General features: G+C 37.1%; 1 protein-coding gene across 1 annotated transcript in view; it reads left to right on the top strand.

Annotated features, from left to right (window-relative positions):
* Nucleotides 1-23,085, top strand: part of MYO16 (myosin XVI) — a 435,293-nt gene that overhangs the window by 256,999 nt on the left and 155,209 nt on the right. Inside the window, exons 24-27 of the mRNA XM_080660342.1 lie at nt 12,077-12,152; nt 16,856-17,028; nt 19,354-19,434; nt 19,703-19,908. Coding sequence (XP_080516468.1) covers nt 12,077-12,152; nt 16,856-17,028; nt 19,354-19,434; nt 19,703-19,908 — 536 coding nt within the window. The remainder of the gene's footprint in view (nt 1-12,076; nt 12,153-16,855; nt 17,029-19,353; nt 19,435-19,702; nt 19,909-23,085) is intronic.

Below are 23,085 nucleotides of genomic sequence, written 5' to 3'. Positions count from 1 at the left end.
GGCAGTGTCCATATATATATATATATATATATATATATATATTCTTGATATCTAGATAAAAAATCTTAACAATAATACCATGTGTTCCTAATAACTTTTAAAAAGTATCAACTTAAAGTAAATCAGAATGCAAGCAAGCAAAACAATTAGATAGAATCACTTAATGGAAAAGTAAAAAATAGAAGCCTCTGCTTATAAATATTGATGCTATAAAGAGATCAATTTACTATTGCACTTGAAATTGAAACTCTTTTCAGCAAACCTCAGATAGAAAGGTGAAACCAGCATGAAAAATTATCAGACCCATTTGTATTTGTTGAAAATGATCTTTTGTTCCTTTTGTTAAAATCCAATCTATATATATAAAAGCCTAAGCAACTGTTATGACCAAACAACCAGAATGACCAGTTGACCAGTCTCTATGATGCACACTGACCACCAGGGGGCAGACACTCAATGCAGGAGCTTCCCCCTGGTAGTCAGTGCACTCCCACAGCCAACCTCCCCAGACCCCTCCCCCCCTTCCTGGCCGCACCCCCCCATCAGCCTCAATTGGGGGGCTGGCTGGCCAACCTCCCGGGGTCCCTCTGCCTGCCCAGCCAGCCCCCCAATAGGCCTTGATCACTGGCCAGGCTGAGGGACCCCACCCATGCACAAATTCGTGCACCGGGCTTCTAGTCTTTACTATATTTTGATGTGATATATTGTATTCTAGAGTAAATCTCAAAGTTTTGTGTTTTTTATCACCTATTAATTCCAACTACTTATCGTGGCTTTATATTTTGCATCATATAAATAACATGGTGGAGAGAGGGATTATAAAATTATAAAATATAAATGAACTTTTTCTTTCATGAATATTGATGTTTCTCATGGTAGTATGTGATGTCTTCTCCTGGGAGTTTATTTACTGTCATAATTCAGTTTTGTCTATGAGGTGATTCCCAAATCTTCAGTGTAACTGTTTCCCCTGTAGGCTTCATATCTGCCTATCCGCTTTTTAATTTCTCTACTTGGGTAGCATCTGAAATGCAACAGATCCAGAAGCTGACTAAACTAAACTCCCTAGTCACCTCCCAAAGTTTTCCCTTTCAACGCATTTCAAAAAGTAAACAAATGAATAAAACTGATTTTTCCATATATGTCCCACTTTACAACTCATGGTAAAATCAGAATTCCAGCTAATTACCAAATACAAACTACTCTCTCCCCTGTTTATCTCTCGAATCTAAAAACACTCCTTTTTAGGCCAGTACTCCATTTCATATCACCTCCCTCACTCTCCCGGCTTACTTTAATAGTCCCCTAACATTAACGGTTATAACATAAGTAGTAATTATCAATAAAGGGATGAATTGATATTTTTATTTGAAGACGTACTAACTGCCTCTGTTTCATTTGTCTTCTTGTTTCTCTGATAACACTGATCTAAATTAAATGTGATTATTCTGATCCACCTTGTTAGTAATAGACCTGAAGCAGTGGCAGTGATGGCTGTTTCTTTACCAACTGCTCACAAACCATTGCTTTGAGCATTTTTACCTTTTAGCTTAGCTCTCCTTGCTAGAAGAATAAACTGTGCCTTCTCCTTAAAAAAATCAGATCTTGCAGATCATTTTAACACTCTTGTTCTTCATGTACCTGGTAGTTGAACAAGCACAACTCGGGGGATGTAATCAAGATTCAATTTCATTTTTGGCTCACACTACTTTTTAAAATATATTCAGCAGGGACCGTCCTCTTCTCTCTTCTTATAACTAGATAAAAACGCAGGCAGCTCCAGAGATATTTTTCTAGTCATAGAAAGTTCTTTGTTTGCTTACATAGGCTCTCATGAACTCAATCCAGTAATTGTAGTCCTATATAATAATCAGAACTGCAGAATAACTGAAGTTAAGTTCCCTCATGCATCATCCAGAGAGGAGGCACTGTGCAGTGGCCTCGGGCATTCTGATTTCTTTATTTTCTCGTGCTGACTCGTATTGTCACAACATGGCTTTTCACATACTGCATATGCCTTTTGGTGTTTAGGGCTAACTCTCACTTGGTTGCTTTCATGGGTACTGAGACCGTCCTCCCCTGGGAACTTTGGACGCACTGCCCTGGACCTTGGGGATGCCAGTTCTACTGGGTGGCAGCTCCCGCACTGCCTTGGTTTCTGGTGTTCATTCCACACTCTCTTCTCTGGGCTCCATTATTCCCAAGCCCCATGTGTCCTCTTGGGCGTGAGTAGCCTGGACCAAAAACGTAACAGTACTCTTTGTAGTTCATCAGAAACATCCTATGTTCTGTGCTCTCCTCTTCTAAGTGGGACACAGCTCATCCCACTGCAGCAGTGGCTGTTTCTTCCCTACCCGCGCCGCCCCCCGCCCCCCCCCCCAGTGTTATACATTTTTATCTCTGATGTATTTTTTAACATTTATATTGGGGTGACATTGGTTAATAAAATTATATAGGTTTCAGGTGTACAATTCTATAATACAGCATATGTATATTCTATTGTGTGTTCACTGCTCTAAGTCATGTCTCTATAATCTGAGATATCCTGAAATACCTAAATCATCATTGAACGTGGTTTTGTTAGGGAAATTAACTTTCAGCACTTCAATCAGATGGAAATGTTTATTTGCATATCAGAAATACATTATGTGATAACAGAATTAGCAAATTGGTTTGTCCTTATAATATATTGACTTACAAGGCAGAGTGTGCATGCTGTGGAAAAGTATCTCATTGGAATGTAGTGCTTTATCTGGAAACAATGGCTAATCTCTTAGCAGGTAACAGTGAGAGAGAAGGAAAACTAAGGCATATGCAGTCTGAATAGTGAATCTAAATGAGGTCGCAGAAAGCCCTCCTGAGACTATGCCTCCAGTTTTGCCACTCAGGCACTTTTCTGCTTGCTTCTGGATTCCGGCCTGAATGAAGAAGTGAAGAGTTGTAATATTTATGCTTCTAGCCTGGTGTGCAATGCTCTATTGTTTCCATTTCTCCTTTCTCTGACTTGTAAGGCCATGCATCCCAGCAAGCATGCTGAGATCCATTCTGCTCTCTCTGCAAGATTCATTTATAGGCTTAGATGATATCTCCTTCCACACTCAGTCTTTCTAGAATGAATAGTTCTTATCAATTTGTCTCTATCCATCAGCACTTCTAGTCCCTACATCATTCTCTTTGCTTTCTTTTATACCTTTAAGACCTTTGTTATCTTTCTTCAGGTGTTTTGAGAACAGTGATAAATAGGGTGTCTATCTCTGTCCTGTTGTGAGCTGTGGAGCAGGCAGAAGCGTCTGAGCTGTCAGCACCAAGGCAGGATTAGACAAAATAAGAAATTTGGGCCTGGCCATGGTGGCTCAGTGGTTGAGCGTGGACCTGTGAACCAGGGGGTCATGGTTCAATTCCTTTTCAGAGCACATGCCTGGGTTGCAGGCTCGATCCCCACCCAGTAGGGGTCATGCAGGAGGCAGCCAATCAATGGCTCTCTCTCATCATTGATATTTCTCTCTCTCTCTCTCTCTCTCTCTCTCTCTCTCTCTCTCTCTCTCCTAAAAGCAATAAAAAAGTATACATTAAAAAGAAGAAGAAGAAATTGGGAATCATAGAGGTTGGTCAGGAATTAGCCTGAAAAAGAAACTGTGCCAAATTTTCAATACGATAAAGATTACAGAGAATACTTACACAGGAAAAGTTGAGGAGAAAGATAGGGGACAGTGAGGTGACCCAGAGGTATGTCCCCAGTGGGAATAGCCACCTCCTCTCTGGCTGGAGAGGAAAAGGGAGGAGATAGTATCACTGGCCTGGGAGCCAAAGACAGTGGGAGCCGGAACCTTGGTAGCCTGTCCCAGAAACACGGGGGCCATGAACTGTGGGCTGTAGGATGAGAATGGAGCCAGTGTTTGTTGGGCGGAAAGGGAATTCCCAAGGTTTTTACCCTAGTCCTGCTCTCCAATCTTCTGCCAGGGCCCCCGTGGCAGCCCTAGATGGAAGGCTAGGTGACATACCACAGAGCAGACAAGGACAGGGACTTGCCAGAGAGTAAGCGGTATATGTAATAGGGAAAGCCATTACTAAGCACAACGTGCGACTGAGTACAATTCTTTTGAAAGTGCATTCTTAGACAAAAATAGATTAGATAGGTAGGTAAATAGCGTGCGCGCGCGCGCGCGAGAGAGAGAGAGAGAGAGAGAGAGAGAGAGAGAGAGAGAGAGAGAGGGAGAGGAGAGAAAAAATGGGTTATCTCTGGAAAAAGGAATTAGAGGTAAATTTTATTTTACAATTTTCAGTATTTTCTAAATTTTATAAGTGAACATGCATTGCATTGTATGAAATATATTTAAAAGATCAGTCCTAGCTATTTTTCTTGATTTTTTTCCAAATGTAGTCTTTTAACCCTGATTCAATGAAAATTATATTTATTAACTTTTGCTGTTAACCACATCAAAGGCAATTTGAAAATCTACATAGATGCAGCCACTTATGCCCATTTAGTATGTGCATATATAACCTGTTCTAATCCCCTAAAAGTAATATATTTTATTGATGGTCTATGCTAATAAAATAATTGAACTTCAGTGTGAACTGGCCCCAGTTCAACTTTATATTGAATAAATAAGAAAGTGAGGCTCAGGGAAGCTGAGTGGCTACTCATGCTTCCATAGTTAATTAGTGCAGCCCGTGTCCTGTGTGTTTTCAGGCCAACAGGTGGAAACCAGAATATGAACCCTTCTTCATAACCCTTAGTCCATTGTCCCTTCTACTTTAGTACACTCTCATTCACCTTATTTTCCCCAGACTTCCAACACTTTATATGACTTATGCAGGGCACCACAGTAACAAGGTTTTAAAAAAATACTGGCTTCTATTGCTGAGGTCTTAGATAAAAGTATTTAAACATTCTTTCTCTATACCCATTTACAAAATGTTAACTATCTTAAGGCTGGCGGGGGGGTGGGGAGTTTAGCCTGAGTATATTTATACTGTAGTCTCATTTTAAATTTACCAGCAATTTAAAAATATGCCATTATCTGCTCTATTAGTTGTTCCATTTCTCAAATGCGCAGAAAACATTGATCCTCTGCAAACCCGGTCCCTGGGCTCCCTTATCCTCTGCCAGCATCACCTAGGAGGAAAGAACTCACAGAGCATAAGTCACTGGTACCTGGAGCCATGATTCTCAAGCTTGAAGGCACACAGAATCAACAGGGGAACAAGTTAAAAATGCAGGTTCCTTGGCTCCAGCCCCATAAATGACTGTTAGAGGTCCGGGTGAGGTCTAAACTGCATGCATGTTTATTAAGCACCAGTGAATGTTTCCCGATAGGGAATCTGTGAAGCACATTTTCAGAAACACTGAAGGCATTAGCCACAGAGAAGGTGCTCAGTTTAGCACAGGCTCCGCTGTCTCTCATTGCTCTCCTGCCGTGGACCAGGCTCCCGGCCAGGTGTTGAGACCTCAGACATGGGAGCACACCAAGCCCCAGCTATTCATCAAGGTCGAAGAAGCCAACTGCTCTTGCTTTCAACTCGGGGAATTAAAATCAGTGATGGTGGATAGAGCCGTTGCAGCAGAGCGCTCTCACCTTCCAGTATTTCCGTTTCCTTGGTGATTAGCCAAGCCTGAGCCAGACAGCCTTCATGCAGAAAGAAAACACACGTGGTTTGGCATTTCATAACTTTTCTTCCCTTTGTGGACCCAGGAAACAAAGTACCTTACGGAATTATAATTCACAGCCACGGTGAAAGTGTTATACTCCCTTTTCATACAGAGCTAACACACTTTATCTTTTAATTATATTTATTGCAGTCCCAGACTGTTACAGCGAGTCCTTCCAAAAAAGCAGCATGCTTCCCTGCTCCCTCGTTTATACTGCACTCTTCATCTGGCACGCACACTCAAGCATTTAGACACGTATTGCTCACGGCTGAAACATAAGCAAATTGCTAAATTTCCTTTGGACTCATTTTATTGAACAGAATCATTCCAAAGGAAATCTTTGAATACATGACAATTTCCTTAGATTTGTATTAGGCTGCATTGCATATAAATTCCGCCATTACATGCATGAGGGACGCTGTCACTTCCAGCAGGAATCCTATCATCCAACCCTTCAGAGGAAGAAAACATAAAGACAGACCGGAAAAGGAAAGAATTTAACCAGGTCTCTATCTTTGGCGACTTTCATGTTTTTCTTCTTTCCTCCCTCACATAACAAAACAGCAAGAATAGGGCTGTGAGCAGAGCAGCTGTCCAGAATGACCTAGAAAGGTCTCCGCTTCAAACCTGCTTCCTGCTGCTCCAGCAGCACCTGTATGTTCCTCAACCCCCTTCTCCCCACCCGAAGTGGCTCAGCTGAGAAGATAGACCTTTAACTATTCGCATGACATGGCAGACTCACCAAGATATAATGGATTTCTAGGATACATTGAGTTCCTCCTCGGTGGTTTCCCTTTCATAGAAACCTCACTGCCCATGCAGCTAGGCTTTGGAGTTCACTTCCCTGTGCATTGCCCATGCACCCAGAGGCCTTGTCTCACTGCTTTGCAGCTTTTCCATGTAGTTATTGCCTCCTCTGCCTTCTAGAAGCCTCTGGTCTCAGTGAGATCCAGAGTCTGAATGTGATGTACTTGAATTCTTGGGAAGACTTGCTTTGTTTGGAATCTGTAATGCAATGAATGGATTTTGACTGATAAAATTACAGGCACAGGATGAGGGTCTCCTTTTTGTATAAGCAGCCCATTTAGCAGCCTCAAAAATAGGGGACATAGATGCTCCATGAGTCCTTCTCAAGTCCATCATGTAAAAAAAATTCTGAGAAGGTCTGGGGGAAAAGCACAGGTGAGCAGTAGAAGCAGGTATGAGGGATATTAGGAGAAAACGATAGGTATTATGCAAAGCTAAGTACTGACAAGCTTTTTCATTTATCTTCAAGGTCATCTTGAGAGGTCGGTGGGGGCGGGGGTGGCATTACCTTCCATGTTCCGTAGATGAGAAACCAGGAAGTCCTGGTATCTTGACCAGGCTGGGTACTAGGCTGGACGTGCTGAGGAAGAGGGCTGCCAACCTCTTCCCAGGGGTGGAGCCTTGGAAAAAGGACTTGGCATTGGCAGCTGGAAAAGCTGGAAAGGAAATTCCTAAATGGAAAGGCAGGAGTAATGTTAGGAGAGGAATTTTGGAGCAGAGTGGCAGGAAGTGAGGAGAAAGTACGATGGGAAGCACCTGGAACTATGCCATAAATCAAAGGATTTCATTAGGTAAAGTGGGTATCTCCCCCTAGATAGTGAGGATTTATCAGAAATTTGACATGAGTGACCACTGAGTTAGAGTTTTGGTTTTCTATTCCCATCTTTTTATCAAAATTTACTTCAAGTTCTTGTGTTTATTTAAGACAAAAAGAAAGCACGTGAGTTACCAGAGATCAGGTTACATTTTTTTTTTTTTTTTTTTTTTTTAGCCATGGACACCTCATTTGCTATACATTTTTTTAAGTGAAAACAATTAAAAAACACCTTCCAGTGACATTTATTCAAATTGCAGCTTTCCTTTTAGTGTGTATGATTTTGAAATGCTTAGGCAGATCTCAGATCTCAGTATGGTGCTGTTTTTAAATCTGTACTGTGCTCCGACCTCAGCCCCATGGTTAGGGATGTCATTAGAGGTTTAGTGGGGGATTGGGACTTTCGCCACTGCCCAGAGGTAACCCAGCCACAGCTCCGCTCTCTCCACACACAGTTGGTGGAGTCCACTTAGTAAACAAAGAAGCATATCTGCTCTTGCCGCCTGCTCACCCTGCAGCCGGAAGTGTGGCTAGAGTCCCAGTGGCGACCCAGAGCTCCCATGCCTGCCCAGCAGTAGTGAGAGTCCCCTCTTTTGTCAGAGGAGGTTGAGTGGGGAAGCTATACTTCTCCCACCCAGCAGTCCCAGGCTGTGCCTCCCTTCTCCTGCTGAGTGAGGTCAGGGGGAGCCAGCCAAAACAAAGGTTAACTTGGAAACTATAACACCCTCCTCCAGACAAGTGATCCACATCTTCCTAGGAAAGCATCAGGAACATGGAAGAACTCAACAACACTGTCAGCCAACAGGACCTGCTTTGCTATAGGACACTTAAAACAACAAAAGCAGAATATGCATTCTTTTCAAGTACCCATGGAACATATATCAAAAAAGACCATATGCTGGACCATAAATCAAAACTAAATAAACTCAGAAGGATCAAAATTATACAGAATGCATTTGCGTGCCACAGTGCAATCAAACTAGAAATCAATAACAGAAAGATAACAAGAAAATCACCAAACGCTTGGAAACTAAGCATTACCCTTCTGTATAATTCATAGATTAAAAAAAAAAAAAAGAATTTGCATGGGAATGAAAAAAAAAGTAGAACAGAATGAAAATGAAAATGCAAGAATCAAATGTGTGCAACATGGCTAAAACAGGTCGAGAATAAAATTTATAGCACTAAATGCATATATTAGAAAAAATGATAGCCTCAAATCATAATCAACTCCCACCTTAACAACCTAGGAAAAGGAGAAACAAATACACTGAAAATAAAAAAACAGAAGGCAGTCACAAAGAGCGGAAATTAATAGAATTTTAAAAAGACAGAGAAAATCAATAAAACAGAGATCTGGTTATTTTAAAATAACCACAAAAAATGACAAACAGCTAGTAAGAATGACAGAGAGAAAAGATACAAGTTGCTAATATCAGGAATAAAATAGCAAGTATCACTACAAACTGCAGACACTGCAGACATTAAAAAGATCAAAAGGGAATTACAATCAGCTGTTATATGTGAATTTAACAATTTCGATGAAAAGGACCTATTCCTCAAAAAACACAAACTACCTCAGTTTGCCCAATATTAACTACATAATTTTAATAGCTCAATACCCATCAAGGAAATGAATTTGTAATTTAACTCACCTGAACAGGAAGGCTCCAGTCCCTGATGGTTACATTGGAGCTTTCCCTCAAATACTTAAAGGAAAATGAACACTAACCTTACATAATCTTTTCTAGAAAAATAGAAGAGAGAACCCTTCTCAATTAATTTTCTGAAGCTACTATTACCCTGATATCAAAGGTATCTAAGACAAAGACTGTCCATCATGATACAAATGCAAAATACTTTTAAATACTAGCAAATATAATTCAACAATATGTTAAAAATTATTCACCATTAATAATTAATTTTTCCCTGGGGATGCAAAGCTGGTTCTATATTTGAAAATCAATCAAGATAATCTACCATATTAACAGGCTAAAGAAGACAAAAAATAACATAATTATATAAATAGATGTGGAAAAAGCATTTGATAAATTTAACATCCACTCATGATAAAAAAAAAAACACTCAGAAAAAATATAGGAATAGAGGGGACAACCTCAATTTGATAAAGAGCATCTACCAACATCTTACAGTTAACCCTATATTCAATGGTGTTTTACTCATAAGATCAGAAACAAGGCAAGGATGTCTGCTCTCACTAGTGTTATTAAACATAGTGCTGAGAGGCATAGTGTATAAGGCAAGAAATGAAATAAAAGACATATTTAAAAGGAAGAAAGAAATTTTATTTGTAGATAACATGATTGTCTATGTGAAAAAATCTCAAGAAATATATATATATATATATATATATATATATATATATATATATATTCTGGAACTAATAAATGAGCTCCTCAAAGTCACAAGATACAATATAAACAAAGTAATCAATTTTATTTCTATACTAGAGGCCCGGTGCATGAATTCATGCACAGGTGGGGTCCCTCGGCCTGGCTGGTGATCAGGCCGATTGGGGCCATCTCACCCAGTCCCGTTTGGGGCTGATCAGGGCTGGCTGGCTGGGAGGGGGAGGGTGGTGTTAGTGGGGGGAGGGGGGAGGAACCATGGGAGGTTGGCCATCCACGGGAGGTTGACTGTGGGAGCACACCGACCACCAGGGGGAAGTTCCTGCATTGAGTATCTGCTCCCTAGTGGTCAGTGTGCATCATAGTGACCGGTCAACCAGTCATAATGGTCACTTAGGCATATATATATATATATATATATATATATATATATATATATATATATACACACATACATACTAGTAATGGATAGTAAATTAAAAATATAATATTGATAATCACTCATAAAAAATGCAAGTGGGTGTAAATCTAACAAAGCATGAAGATCTATATGCTAAAAACCACAAAATGTGGATGCAAAAAAATCAAAGATCTAAATAAAAGGAGATACATGTCATATTTGTGGATTTGAAGACAACACAATAAATAGTCAATTTACTAATTATATAGTAATAATTCTCCACAAATTGCTACAGGGATTTAATGTAATTCCTATCAAAATCACATGAAATTTTGTTTAGATATAGTGATATAGTGAATATTATTCTAAAATTTATATGGAAACATGAAGAAAGTAGAATAGTTAAAACAACTCTTAAAAAAGAGAATAATGTGGGAGGAATTAGTCTACTTAATTTAAAGTCATATTATAAATTAATTAAGATGGAGGTGAAGAAATAAGTACATAGGTTAATGTAAGAGATTAAAGAATGGAGAAACAGATTCATACAGATGTGTTCAGCTGATTTTAGGCAGGTGAGTGTACCCATAAATTGTCAACATGGGTGATCCAGGCAATGATGTGAATGTCCTGAATGTTTACCTCATTAATGTCAATATTATGGTTGTGATGGTTTTCTAGGATGTTATCATTGGAGGAATTGGGTAAAGGGTCCACAACTGAATTATTTCTTACAACTGAATGTGTATCTACAAGGCTCATTGGGGGTTATTTGGCTTTTTTCTATATTCCTCTCACTAGACACATAGCCTCTTTCTCATGGATTCTTTTTCTGTTTAGTCCCCTCTTGCTGCCAATGAGACAGTCCTCTCAGGGCTGTCTAGTTAAAATCCCCAAGCAGTCTGGTGATTATTGTCTTTATTGACCTAACCACCCATACTCACTTACGGGCGATGTGCCATTCAGCCTGGCCTGCATGGCTCAGTGGTTGAGCATACACCTATGAACCAGGATGTCTCAGTTCGATTCCCAATCAGGCACATGCCCGGGGGGTTGCAGGCTTGATCTCCAGTGTGGAACATGCAAGAGGCAGCCTATCAGATTCTCTCTCATCACTGATGTTTCTACCTCTCTCTCTCCCTTCCTCTCTGAAATCAATAAAAATACATTTGTGAAAAAAGAGGTGGTACTCATTGGGCAGCTGCCTCCCTTAGTTCAGTCCTGACCCACCAGGGCAAAGGACAGCCTATGACACCTGACCATAGTGATATGTCTCAAAATTTTTCCACAAGAAGCAGAAGCAGCTGTTGAAACTGATAGCCTTCTGGTTGAGCTGATTTCTCAAGACCACATTGGAGTTCACGCTTAGCTGAGATTGGGAGAGGCAATAAAACCATGTCTCTCTTAAGAGACCAAGTCTCCCAGGCCAGACTGGAATACCAATGAAAAAGACAATTAAGTCATTTAAGTGTATTTAGAAGTAAAGTTCCTTGAATAATCCAGACATTATTGTTTCATATGTTTTCTTCATTTTAAAGACTTCAGATTAATTGTTTAAATGATCTGAAAGGACCCTTTTAATAAAGAGACTTTGAATTTATCAAACTGAAATCACACTTCCTTTTCAAGTTGTAACGGAGTCTTTCCAATTGGTTAGTGCAGTGGTTGGCAAACTGCGGCTCGTGAGCCACCATTTGCTGACCACTGGGTTAGTGAATTTTCTGCGCAAGTTAGAGGCCTTACTAGTAAGAATAAAGGGGACTATGAATCTTAGTCACCACCATTTTCTCTTAAACTAATGATGAGAGGAGGGCTTTGCAAATTGGAACAGAGAGGTGTCCCTTGTGTAATGTGCAGAATGACAGCACACAGGTGAGCACTTTGAACCTGCATGTAATGTGAACTCTAAGACCTGAAGGCGCTTCTTTTATGAATAACTTTAAACCTCCTCTGAATCAAGTTATTCTTTAAAGGGAATTATTCTTATGGTCATGTTTCATCATTAATAATTATGCCATTTTCTTCTATCCTAGGTAATGTATGACATTGTTGGAGCAACTGAAAAAAATAAAGACTCCCTTTCACAGAATCTTTTATTTGTAATGAAAAGTAAGTTTTTCCCTTCCTATGGTTAAAATACCCCACATTTCTTAGTTCTCTGAACATTGTCCTATAAAACATGCCGCCAGCTAAAGGATAATTTAAATTCTTTTACATTCTAATCCCCAGAATCATAAAGAATGGATCTTTCCACACTATACATTGGTTACAATTTAATTTGGAGCCTAGTAAAAACCATAATTTAACTAAGCTTTTAGCAGATAGAAATATAAAGCACCTTTAACACTCTAGTGTTATGAATATAAAAAAGCTCTTCTGTGAAGAATAATGAAGATGAATATGGCTTCCAAAGTTATTTAGGCCACAGCGGGGTGAATTCCATTACTTAAGACGATTCTGAAACACACATAAGGGGTAGTTTATTCTTATGTAATTTATACAAAGAACTAATGCTCACAATGTAGAATAAGCATACAAATTTATATGTGCACATGCACATACATATACGCATATATCAATATACATTTATAGTTTCCATCTACCTTCTGAACCTTAGTACTTTGTATATGTATATCTATAATTCTATACTATACATAAAGCTATATACTACATGTAATATAGTATAATTATATATATATATATATGTCAATATATATTTCTAACTCCTCTAGTAATTATTTTCTGAATAGCAGTTCTGCACTGATTCACATTTTCCTAATAACCTTTTCAATGAATTAAAGCATATCATCTTTTGTGCTTTAAGTTGCTCTGAATGAGATAGAGTCATTTATCTTTCCTAGGGAAAGAAGCACATGATAGTCTTTCATGAAATAAGGGGATGCCTTTGAGCTGGAAGAAAGACATCCCTATCACTTCTGGTTTGAGGAACATAGTTGCCTTAAGCCAAACAGCACAGTTACAATATATTGTTTTACACAGGAAATTACTCTGCTTGCCTCTTAGAACTTAGGGTTTTTGTGAGTTCACTGAAAGACTGAGACTAATGATAAAATATGGACTTGGAATAATATTACATAGAAGGAAGAAATTGTAAAAAACAGTCCTATTGGTTATCATTGGAAATATCTTATTGTTTTTCAATATTTGAACTTACATTTATAACATACTTTCATTTAACCCACACATTCTATAAAGATCTTATATACAGCATGTTTTCCAGTTGGTGCAATGACGTTTTCTTTATTTTTGTATTTTATGGTCATAGAATATATATTTAGAATGAGGATATGATGGCTAGTGATATTGCAATTCTCCTTATTTTAATAGAGTGCCAACATATTAAAGCCATTCTTTTGTGTAAACTTGCTAAAATTTCCAAGAGAAAAACTAGTGATTCTTGTTTTATTCTAAACACTTTAGGATTTAGGCACATTGAGGAAGAAGACAGAATTCACAGAGTGCTCTTAGATATTTATGCAAGACATGGCAACATTTTCCTTAAGGGGCCAGAGAATAAATACCCTAGGTTTTGCAATTCATAAGGTCTCTGTTAAATTCTGCTGTTATAAGGAGAAAGCAGCCCTAGACAATACAGATGGACATGGCATGTTCCATGAAACTTTATTGACCAAAACAATAAGTAGGCCAGATGTGGCCAATGAGTCATAGTTTCATATCCATTCTATCACATGAATAAAAGATGCATGGTTGTTAGAGTATTTTATCAATCTGTGAAATGTTTTAACATCTTGCACTATTTATCTGTGGTTACTTCCATACATAGACTTGCAATAAATATAAATACTTTTATTTATTTAAATGGACCATGGTATTATATATTTATTATTTGTCTTTATTCTGAAATAATTTAAAATTAAAGAAAGTTACAAAATTAGTTCAAAGATCTCCCATATGTCCATATTCCATATTTTTTTCATTTCTTTTCTTTTACTCTTTTCCTCTCTCTACCATTCTTCTTCTCTCCTTCTTTCCTTCCTTCCTTCTTTCCTTCCTTCCTTCCTTCCTTCCTTCCTTCCGTTCTTCCTTCCTTTCTTCCTTCCTTTCTTCCTTCCTTCCTTCCTTCCTTTATTTCTTCTTTCCTTCCTTCCCTTTGTGTGTGTTATGTGCATTCATTTTTTATTCATTTGAGATTAAGTCACATGCATCTTTATGCCTAAAACTCTGGTATATACCTTAAGATCAAAAGTATATTCTTATATAACATCAGTAAATTCTCAGAATATGTAACATCGATACAATAATAGTAATGTCTAATTATGAGCCCCTATAAAACTTTACCAGTTAACCTTGATCACTTTTGAAGGTGGCATACTTCGTTTTTTTTTTTAATCAAAAGTCATTGTTTTTTCTTTGATAAGTAATTTGTAAGGAAGCACTTTGAGACACTAAATATTCTTGTCCTCATCCAACTTCCACCCATTAGTTTTGCATAAATGAATGCTTCTTACTTAAATTAATGATTTCTCTATGGTTGCAAGATTATGGTTTTCTAACCCATTTTTTTCCATCAACAATAAATTCTACTATAAGAATGCATCTTTCTGATTAATTAATTATCAATATGAACTCATAAATTTTTGTCTCTTTTATTGATGTAATATTGGTTGATAGCATTCTATAAATTTCAGGTGTACAACATTATACTTTGGTATTTGTATACTCTGTTATGTGCTCACCACCAAAAGTCTAGTTTTTTCTTGACTCCCTTATTTTACTCAATGAATCATAATCCATTACTATTATTATTTTGATGCTGAAATTGCCAACATGTAGCCAGTGAGAGCCTCCTATGGCTTTTTGACGGGTTCTCATAATATTTTTTAGCACTTCCTTGCATTTTTTTCTTCCAAGATATTCCAGGCTTTTCTCCCTTCCTTCCGATATAGAATCAGCCATGTGTCCAAGAAGCCTTGATTTATTTTATAGTAGAATAGTATTTATTCTTAAACATGAAGATCTGGGGGCCGCGTGAACTCATTTTTATTGTGGTGTCATGGCTTTTGTGCCCTTTGAGAACTATGGAATTTAAGATATAGATATAGAAAATATATCAATTTATAAAAATACTAGAGGCCTGGTGCACAATTCACACACTGGCGGGATCCCTCATCCTGGCCTGCACCCTCTTGCAATCTGGGACCCCTTGGGGGATGTCAAACTGCTGGTTCTTGCCAGATCCCCACAGGTCAGGCTGAGGTACCCCACCAGGCCTCTAGTATGCATAGAAGATCTTTGGTTAGTCTCTTGCCACCCTCCCTTCCCCCCTTTCCCTCTGAGATTCATCAGTATGTTCCATGTTTCCATGCCTGTGCATTGAGCATCTGCCCCCTGGTGGTCAGTGTGCATCATAGCTACCGGTCAAATAGTCACTTAGGCTTTTATATATATAGATAGCTATATAGCTACATATTAAAGTCATGAATTTATGCTATTACCTCTAATTTTAATCTAACACCATAGGGCTTCTTTTTACCTTCTTGCATTCCATGATCGTGTCTTCCCTCTCTGGACAGTTCTCCCTAGTTGCCTATTTGTTTATTCATTGAGTGACTTTGCACTGAGTGCATTGCTAATAAATATGTTAGCCTGGACAAGCAAAATAATATGGGTGTCGAAAGGTAAAATGGCATTGGTACAAAACATTGCTAACTGTTAGATGGGCTGAGCATTATCCTAAATTATTTATGCACAGTATTTCACATTTTAATCTTATAGCAATCCTCAAAGTAGGTATTGTCATGGCCATTTTAAAGAAAAGGAAACTAAAGCTTAAAAACCTGCTTATATATAAATAGAGGTAACACAAGAAAAATGCTTTCTAGATCCTTAAACACCATATACAGTTTTGACTACGCTGTTTGAATTTATAGCCAAAAATCCATTCATCATTGCTCCAGTTTCTTTCTGAGATGTGAAGAAAGGAATGTGAGCCTGGAATTATTAGAATTTGTATAACATAACATCTAATACATATCAGCATAGGCTTTTTATTTTTAGTTTATTTTTCAATTACAGTTTACATTCAATATTATTTTGTAATAGTTTCAGGTGTGCAGTACAGTGGTTAGATAATCATATACTTTACAAAGTGTTCTCCCCAATAGTCCCAGTACCACCTGATAATTTACATAGTTATTACAATTGTATTGACTATATTCCCTATTTATATGTGAATCTAAAGAACAAACTAAATGAACAAACCAAACTGAAACAGACTCATAGACACAGAGAACAGACTGTTGGTTGCCAGCGGGAAGAAGTGTGGGGCATTGAGTAAAAAAGGTGAAGGGATTAAGGAGTATTGATTGGCAGTTACTAAATAGTCCATATGTACTACATCCAGCTCTGAGACAACTCAGATTCTTGGGGAGCTTGTTCCTGGGTAGTTACTCTCCTGCAGTGGGAGTTCCTGAGAGAATCCATGACTTTGGCAAGTGCATCAAAGCCCTGTAGGACTGATCAGGTAAGATTCTGCTCAAACAGCTAGGAGAGTAGTAAGTGACAATTAGAGAGTGAGGGGTCAAGCACTCAGGTGGAGAATTAGGAAACATGGATCAGGACTCCTGGCCAAGGGCAAGAGAGGTCAAACTTTGTCAAATAGTATAAGGCATAGTGGGGAACAGAAAATAGAGGCAAAGGGAAAAATGGACTCTTCAATTACATCTTCCACTCTGAATGTGTTACTAGGTGAAGGACTTGGATGAGGAGTAAGGATAATGTAAATCACAATTTTAATCCCACCTTACAATATTCATTTATTTATTTCCTAGCTAGTGAAAATGTCGTGATCAATCACTTGTTCCAGTCCAAACTGTCACAAACAGGATCTCTTCTATCTTCCTATCCTTTTAAATTCAGAGGACATAAATCTGCCCTGCTCAATAAGAAAATGACAGCTTCTTCAACTATCGGAGAAAACAGGAATTATCTAGAACTTAGTAAGGTAGGAATTTTGTGATTGTTGTTTGGTTGTTTTTAAGTTTGCTTAGAACATTTGCTTCTTTTTTTAAGAAAGCACAATTATAAATAATAAGGGAAAGAAATTGATATTTTAATTTTTAAAAAATAAATGAAAGGATGCCTACTTGAAGTATAAACATCAGAAAGAGGGACCAGTATAGGAAAGTACTTTCCAGTGAAAATTCAATAGAAAATACAGTATTTGTAATTGTGTTGGTTGTCTGTGCAACATCCTATTTATGTTTCATCTCTATGACTGTCTCTGTGATGAATAGAAGTAACTTCAGGGATAGTAGGCTAAGAGGGAATTAACTTAGCTACCTTACTCTGTTGACATTAATTACTTCAGAGGTTTTAAGTCTCTAAACATAAATTGCAGTTTCTCATAGATACAGTGTCTTTTCAGGTGCTAGAATGTTTTCACTGCATATTTTGCAGACATTTAACTTATTTTTTTATTATACTTGTTTTTAAATGTGTATTTGTCTCACACAAGTGTGGCTGTACTTACAACCTAATGGTTCAATCTATTTGTGAAATAGAACTACAAATTCAGTAAAGAGTTTTTTCGAACCGAAGTGTCTTCAGTTTAAAATTCAGTGTGGCCCAGTTTGTTTTGCTTGCCTCTACCAAAACCATAAAAGATGAGAAATATGATTGGGAAGGTGTCCAGGATAATCATTTTTAGATATTCAGTTGTAGCTTGCTGGAATGCATTTTAGCTTACCAATTAAAATGAAAGCATAATTAAAATCAGCTCTATTTTAGAAGAGTGGCAGAAATGTGTATAACATATTAGAAATCTGTGTGTGTGTGTGTGGTTCCTAGGCCTGCGACTTAGGGATCCTTTGATATAGCTATTATGATCACAGGAATTCAATCTCACAGAATACAAAAATGGCATCTTTTACATAAAAAAAGACAAAGATTTACCCTTTACAAGGAAGATCTCTATCCCCGAGGGTTTCATTGAACCTGCTGGCCCTTCCTTTCTCAGTCATCCTGGAAATCAAGAACAAGAAATCACTACACACCTCTAAATTGTAATTTTTAACCTTAATTATTAAACATTACCAGGCATAGATGCCATTAGTCTTTTCCCTAAAGGACTGCAGAAGAGAGATAATTCATAGTTCCTCCACCCAGAAAGGGAAATTGAATGTTCAATTTCAAGGGGTGGAGATTTATTTATTATGGTTATTCCTTAAGTGTTCCATTCCTCACTTCTGTTCAAACTGCCCTTATCCCTGCATGTCCTCCCCTGTGACTGGCAGGTAGGTAGGAGTCAGCCTACTCTTTAACTGAGCATCACACTGGGCTCCCTGTTTGTAGGGAAAGGTTGATCCTGGACCAGCCGCTTCATTTGACAGTCCCTCATCAGTGATAATTAATTATTTCTGTTTGACAGTTCATCTTAATGGAAGGAAAAGAGCTATTGCCATGGTAGCAATAGCACCAAATTGACAAGACGTTTATTAGAACTTTTTTCTTGTATAAAGATCTTTCTATTTAAAGATAAATGATTTTGGATCACTAGATATGTTGGCTTGAGTCTGTATGATTTTGTGAAATGTAAAGGTACATTACTGGTTGAGATTCCTTTTAGACCATGGTAGAATTTAATTAATTTCCTTGTGCCCTTTATTTCTTCATTCCCCCTGGCTTCATTTTAACTGACTTTTTTTTCATCTCCATTATGATTTAATCTTTGCTACACATGATTTTTTTTCTTTTAAGAGGTGTATATAATTACTTATGAAAGAAAATAGTCTATTGTTCTTTTTCACAGCCAGGCAAACGTTTTGTAGTTTAAAAAGAAGAAAAGGAAGGGTAATAAAAAAAGGGTGAGAAACAAATCATAGTCAACCTTAAGGAAACAAACCAATGGTTGTTAAAACATCAAATCTTTGTAACATAAATAGTATTATTTTGCCCTAGAGTTAGCGATATTTCATGATAAATGTGGACAGTTAGTAATACAACTAGTAAAAATACCAGGGTGAGTTTAATCTACTAACATGTGAGTCTGGATCTATATTTAATTTCAAATTAAAGTGGGTGCAGGATACTTAAAGCCACATACTTGAAGGGTTGGTAGTAATGGCTGTTATTTTACATGTAGCTTCCCATTTCCCCAACATATGGTAGCATTACAGAAAATCATTTGATACTGATTTTTATAGTCTGTTTTAAATCTATTTCTGCCTGTCAGAGAATTTACATGGATGAGAGAGTAAATTTTTTCTTCTAAATGGAATTTAGTAAACTAAATTTGCTCACCCTTTCTTTCTTTTTGTTTTCTTTATAGTTATTGAAAAAGAAAGGAACTTCTACATTTCTTCAAAGACTGGAACGAGGAGGTCCAGTCACCATTGCATCACAACTCAGGGTTAGTGATGTTTTCTGATTCTAAAACCTAAATTTTGATCATATCAACTGTAGATGGTTTACATAGAATTCCCCTCCCCCATATTTGACTACTGTGTGTGTGACCTTCACACACACACACACACACACACACACACACACACACACACACACAATGAGTGAAGGCATAACTTTTAAAGTCCTTGATTGAAGATAAAGATTTTTATTTAAAAACTGCTTTATATTTTGTTGTCTTTGAAGAATCAGTTTGGTTTTACTTCTCTCCTTAGAAATCTCTAACGGATATTATTGGAAAACTTCAGAAGTGCACTCCACATTTTATTCATTGCATCAAGCCCAATAACTCAAAGCTGCCAGATACCTTTGATAATTTTTACGTATCTGCTCAGCTACAATATATTGGGGTCCTGGCGATGGTGAAGATCATCCGATATGGATACCCTGTTCGCCTGTCCTTCTCAGATTGCCTGTCAAGGTAAATTTTGTTCTTGAAACATTGTGTTTGCTGTTCAGTGGAGCATACTGACCATATTGCAATGAGGTCTTCTGATCTTTTTCTTTATTATGGCGTTGCTTTTATTATTCATTTTCTCCTATCCAGAAGAAACAAAATGCTCTGGGAAACAAGGAAACACACTGATAAAGCTAATGTAAAAAGTTGCTAAACTTTGATATACCTTGGAAATCATTTTCATGTTCTCTTAAGTTTGTGGAGTTCCTTGGATTTAAAGATTTACAAAATTGTCGCCTGTAATGTTTACATAAAGGTTATTATTTGAAAAAAGAACATATATATATGTGATTATTTTCTTTTTTTATATCTATGAACAAAACATTTTTTAGATTGGGGGCTGATAAAACATTCATGGGCCAAATTCAGATCATCACCTATTTTTGAAGATAAAGCTTTATTAAAACAGCTTTATTAAAACAGATGAAAATGTCTGCTTTTAAGGAATCAATAAAAGGGGGGCAGACAAAATGAAATCCAGAAAGTATTTGTTAATCCAATATAAAAAGATGAAATTTTAAAATAGTTTTGATATAAAATAGTAATAACGAAATAAGAATAAAATCTCGCATTTAAGGTTGTAAACTAACTGTACAATAAAGTATGGAAAAATATTTTTGATGAGCCATTCATTTAAGAAAAGATATTTTGAGAATTTTGTTGACCAGAAGTTCAATTTGAGTCACTAGTCTGGAGAAGCTGCTAAACTTAAATCAATAAGTTGGAAATATTTAGCTCAGAACAAAGGGCATAATATTTATGACTAAAACCCTATGTTCACTTACTTTGACACTTGCTTTTTCAGAAGAAAGAAGTAGCGTTTCTTCATTGTGTGTTTTGGTAAATTTCACAAAGACACAGAGAAGCAGATAAAAATCATATGAGTTTTCTTCAGCTATCCTTTAAAAAAAAACTGATAGAATATCTGCAGAAGAAAAGATAAAATTGGCCACATGTCATGATAAATTATTTGGGGAATGAATATGTTTAACCTGCAGATTTATATTTCAGATTGACAAAATATCTGTGGGTTAAAACTTCAAAGATGCTTATCAACAAGTAAATAGACACAGTCTCCTATTTATAGGGAAGAACTGCAATATATTTCCAACACATAATAGTTTGGGCATTCAAAGTAATCCTTCCCACTTGTTTAAGTACAAGTAGTCTTTGGATTAATGAGTTTAAAATCTCCCCCCAAACAAGTTTAAAGTAATAGATTTCCAAATTCAACCCAGACCTTCCACATGGCAATCAATACAGAATAAAACCCAAGGACCCCCTGGTTTGTCTTGTGGTGAGGGGTAAGGTGTATGACCTGCTAGTAGCATATAATATCAGAGGGTCACAGCCCTTGGTAAATTGGAGTTTGGGCAGCAATAGTAACTCCCTTCCCAAACATTGCTGAGAACAGCTGTTCCCCAACATTATTATCCATGAGAATCACTCTAGGCTTGTTAAAACAGATTCCAGGGCAGCACCCCTTGAGTTTCCCACTCAGTAGGCCTAGGTGAGGCTGTCAAATTCTCATTTCTAATGGTGATAATGACATTGCCGATATGTGAACAACCCTTTGAGAACCACTGGCCTAGAATACCTAGTCATCTGGGGCTATGTCTTTGTTCTGTTTTCTGTGTGTGTGTGTGTGTGTGTGTGTGTGTGTGTTGTTGTTGTTGTTGTTGTTGTTGTTGTTGTTTCCCAGCGAAGAGCTGAAAGTATGTGAATGCCTTGATAATCAAAGTGAACTTTTTGAGACTGCAAAATCTCAATAATTTATTAAATCATTAATTCAAATCTACAAATTTTTCAAGATTCCCTAGTGATCTGTATCCACTTGGAGTTTGAGAAACACTGTTGATGGATTTTTATATTGGATATAAAATAGGATTAATCTAACTCTGTGAAATTTTTAAAAAGTATATTTAATGCATTTTTTGTTTCTTTACTTTGTTAAAGTGTTCTAAAATCATGGAATCAAAGAAGGTTTGCATTAAAGGCCCCCTTAGTGTTTCTCTAGTATAACCTTTGTTAGCTGTACAAACCTTTTTTATTTTGTTTTTACTATTGATACTATTATAGATGCCCCCTTCTTCCCCCCATGTTTGCCCACCTCCATCCAGCCCCTTTACCCCCCACCACACCACCCCCCTGTGGCCATCACCACATTATTGTCTGTTTCCAAGGGCTATACATATATCTTCTTTGGCTAATCTCTTCACCTTCTTTCATCCAGTCCCCCCTCCCCTCTGACACCTGTCAGTCTGTTCCATGTATTCTTGCCTCTGCGTCTATTCTCTTCCTCAGTTTCTTTTGTTCATTAGATTCCACAGATCAGTGAAATCATATGGTATTTGTCTTTCTCTGAATGGCTGATTTCTCTTTACTATTCCAGCAAGCAGTTATTTGAATTGCCCTATTCCCTGAGAAAAGGGTAGAGAAAATGGCTGGGGGGGTGCAATATTATATATCATAATGATTAGAAAATTAGTTTTATTTTTATTTTATTTTTAAATCTATTTTTACATACACACTCTATGAAAATTTATTTCTATTAAAATAGCATATTCAATGAGTGCCTTTTAAAATTAAGTTCAGTTTTTTATATACATGCTTTTCTTGCTATACTATGATTCTAGGCAGGGACCATCTCTTATTCAATCACAATTCCTGTGCATTTTTGGTATTTAATCAATGTTTTCAGAATGAACCTGACCTTGAAGATTAATGGTTGTTTGATTTGAAGAAATGTTTCTGCATAACAGAGACCATAGCTATACTTTATTTGTTTAAAGGAGTAGTGGGGATGGGAAATGATATTTTTTTGGAAATCTTTGCATTTCTTTAGCCAGCCCCTTATTTAAAAGGCAATGTGATGTCTAATTATTATCTTTATTTACAATGGCATATCAATAGAAATTGCATTATTAATTTATTTAAATTGAAAGTTGTCATCATTTATCTTAAATGAAGGATGCCAGTCTGGAATATTATCACAAAAATGCCAATAAATAGAGAGAATATGTTTCCATAGAACTTGAATAAAACACAATCCACATATTGTCACATCAGGAAATAACATGATTATTTATTATTCAGAAAGCACATCAGAACTTTGAAATCCCCCAGGCTATCAAGCATCAT

Source organism: Plecotus auritus, assembly GCF_963455305.1.
Source record: "Plecotus auritus genome assembly, chromosome: 3".
Taxonomy (NCBI): Eukaryota; Metazoa; Chordata; class Mammalia; order Chiroptera; family Vespertilionidae; genus Plecotus; species Plecotus auritus.
Note: the sequence above shows the minus strand (reverse complement) of the source record. Positions and strands in the feature narration are given on the sequence as shown.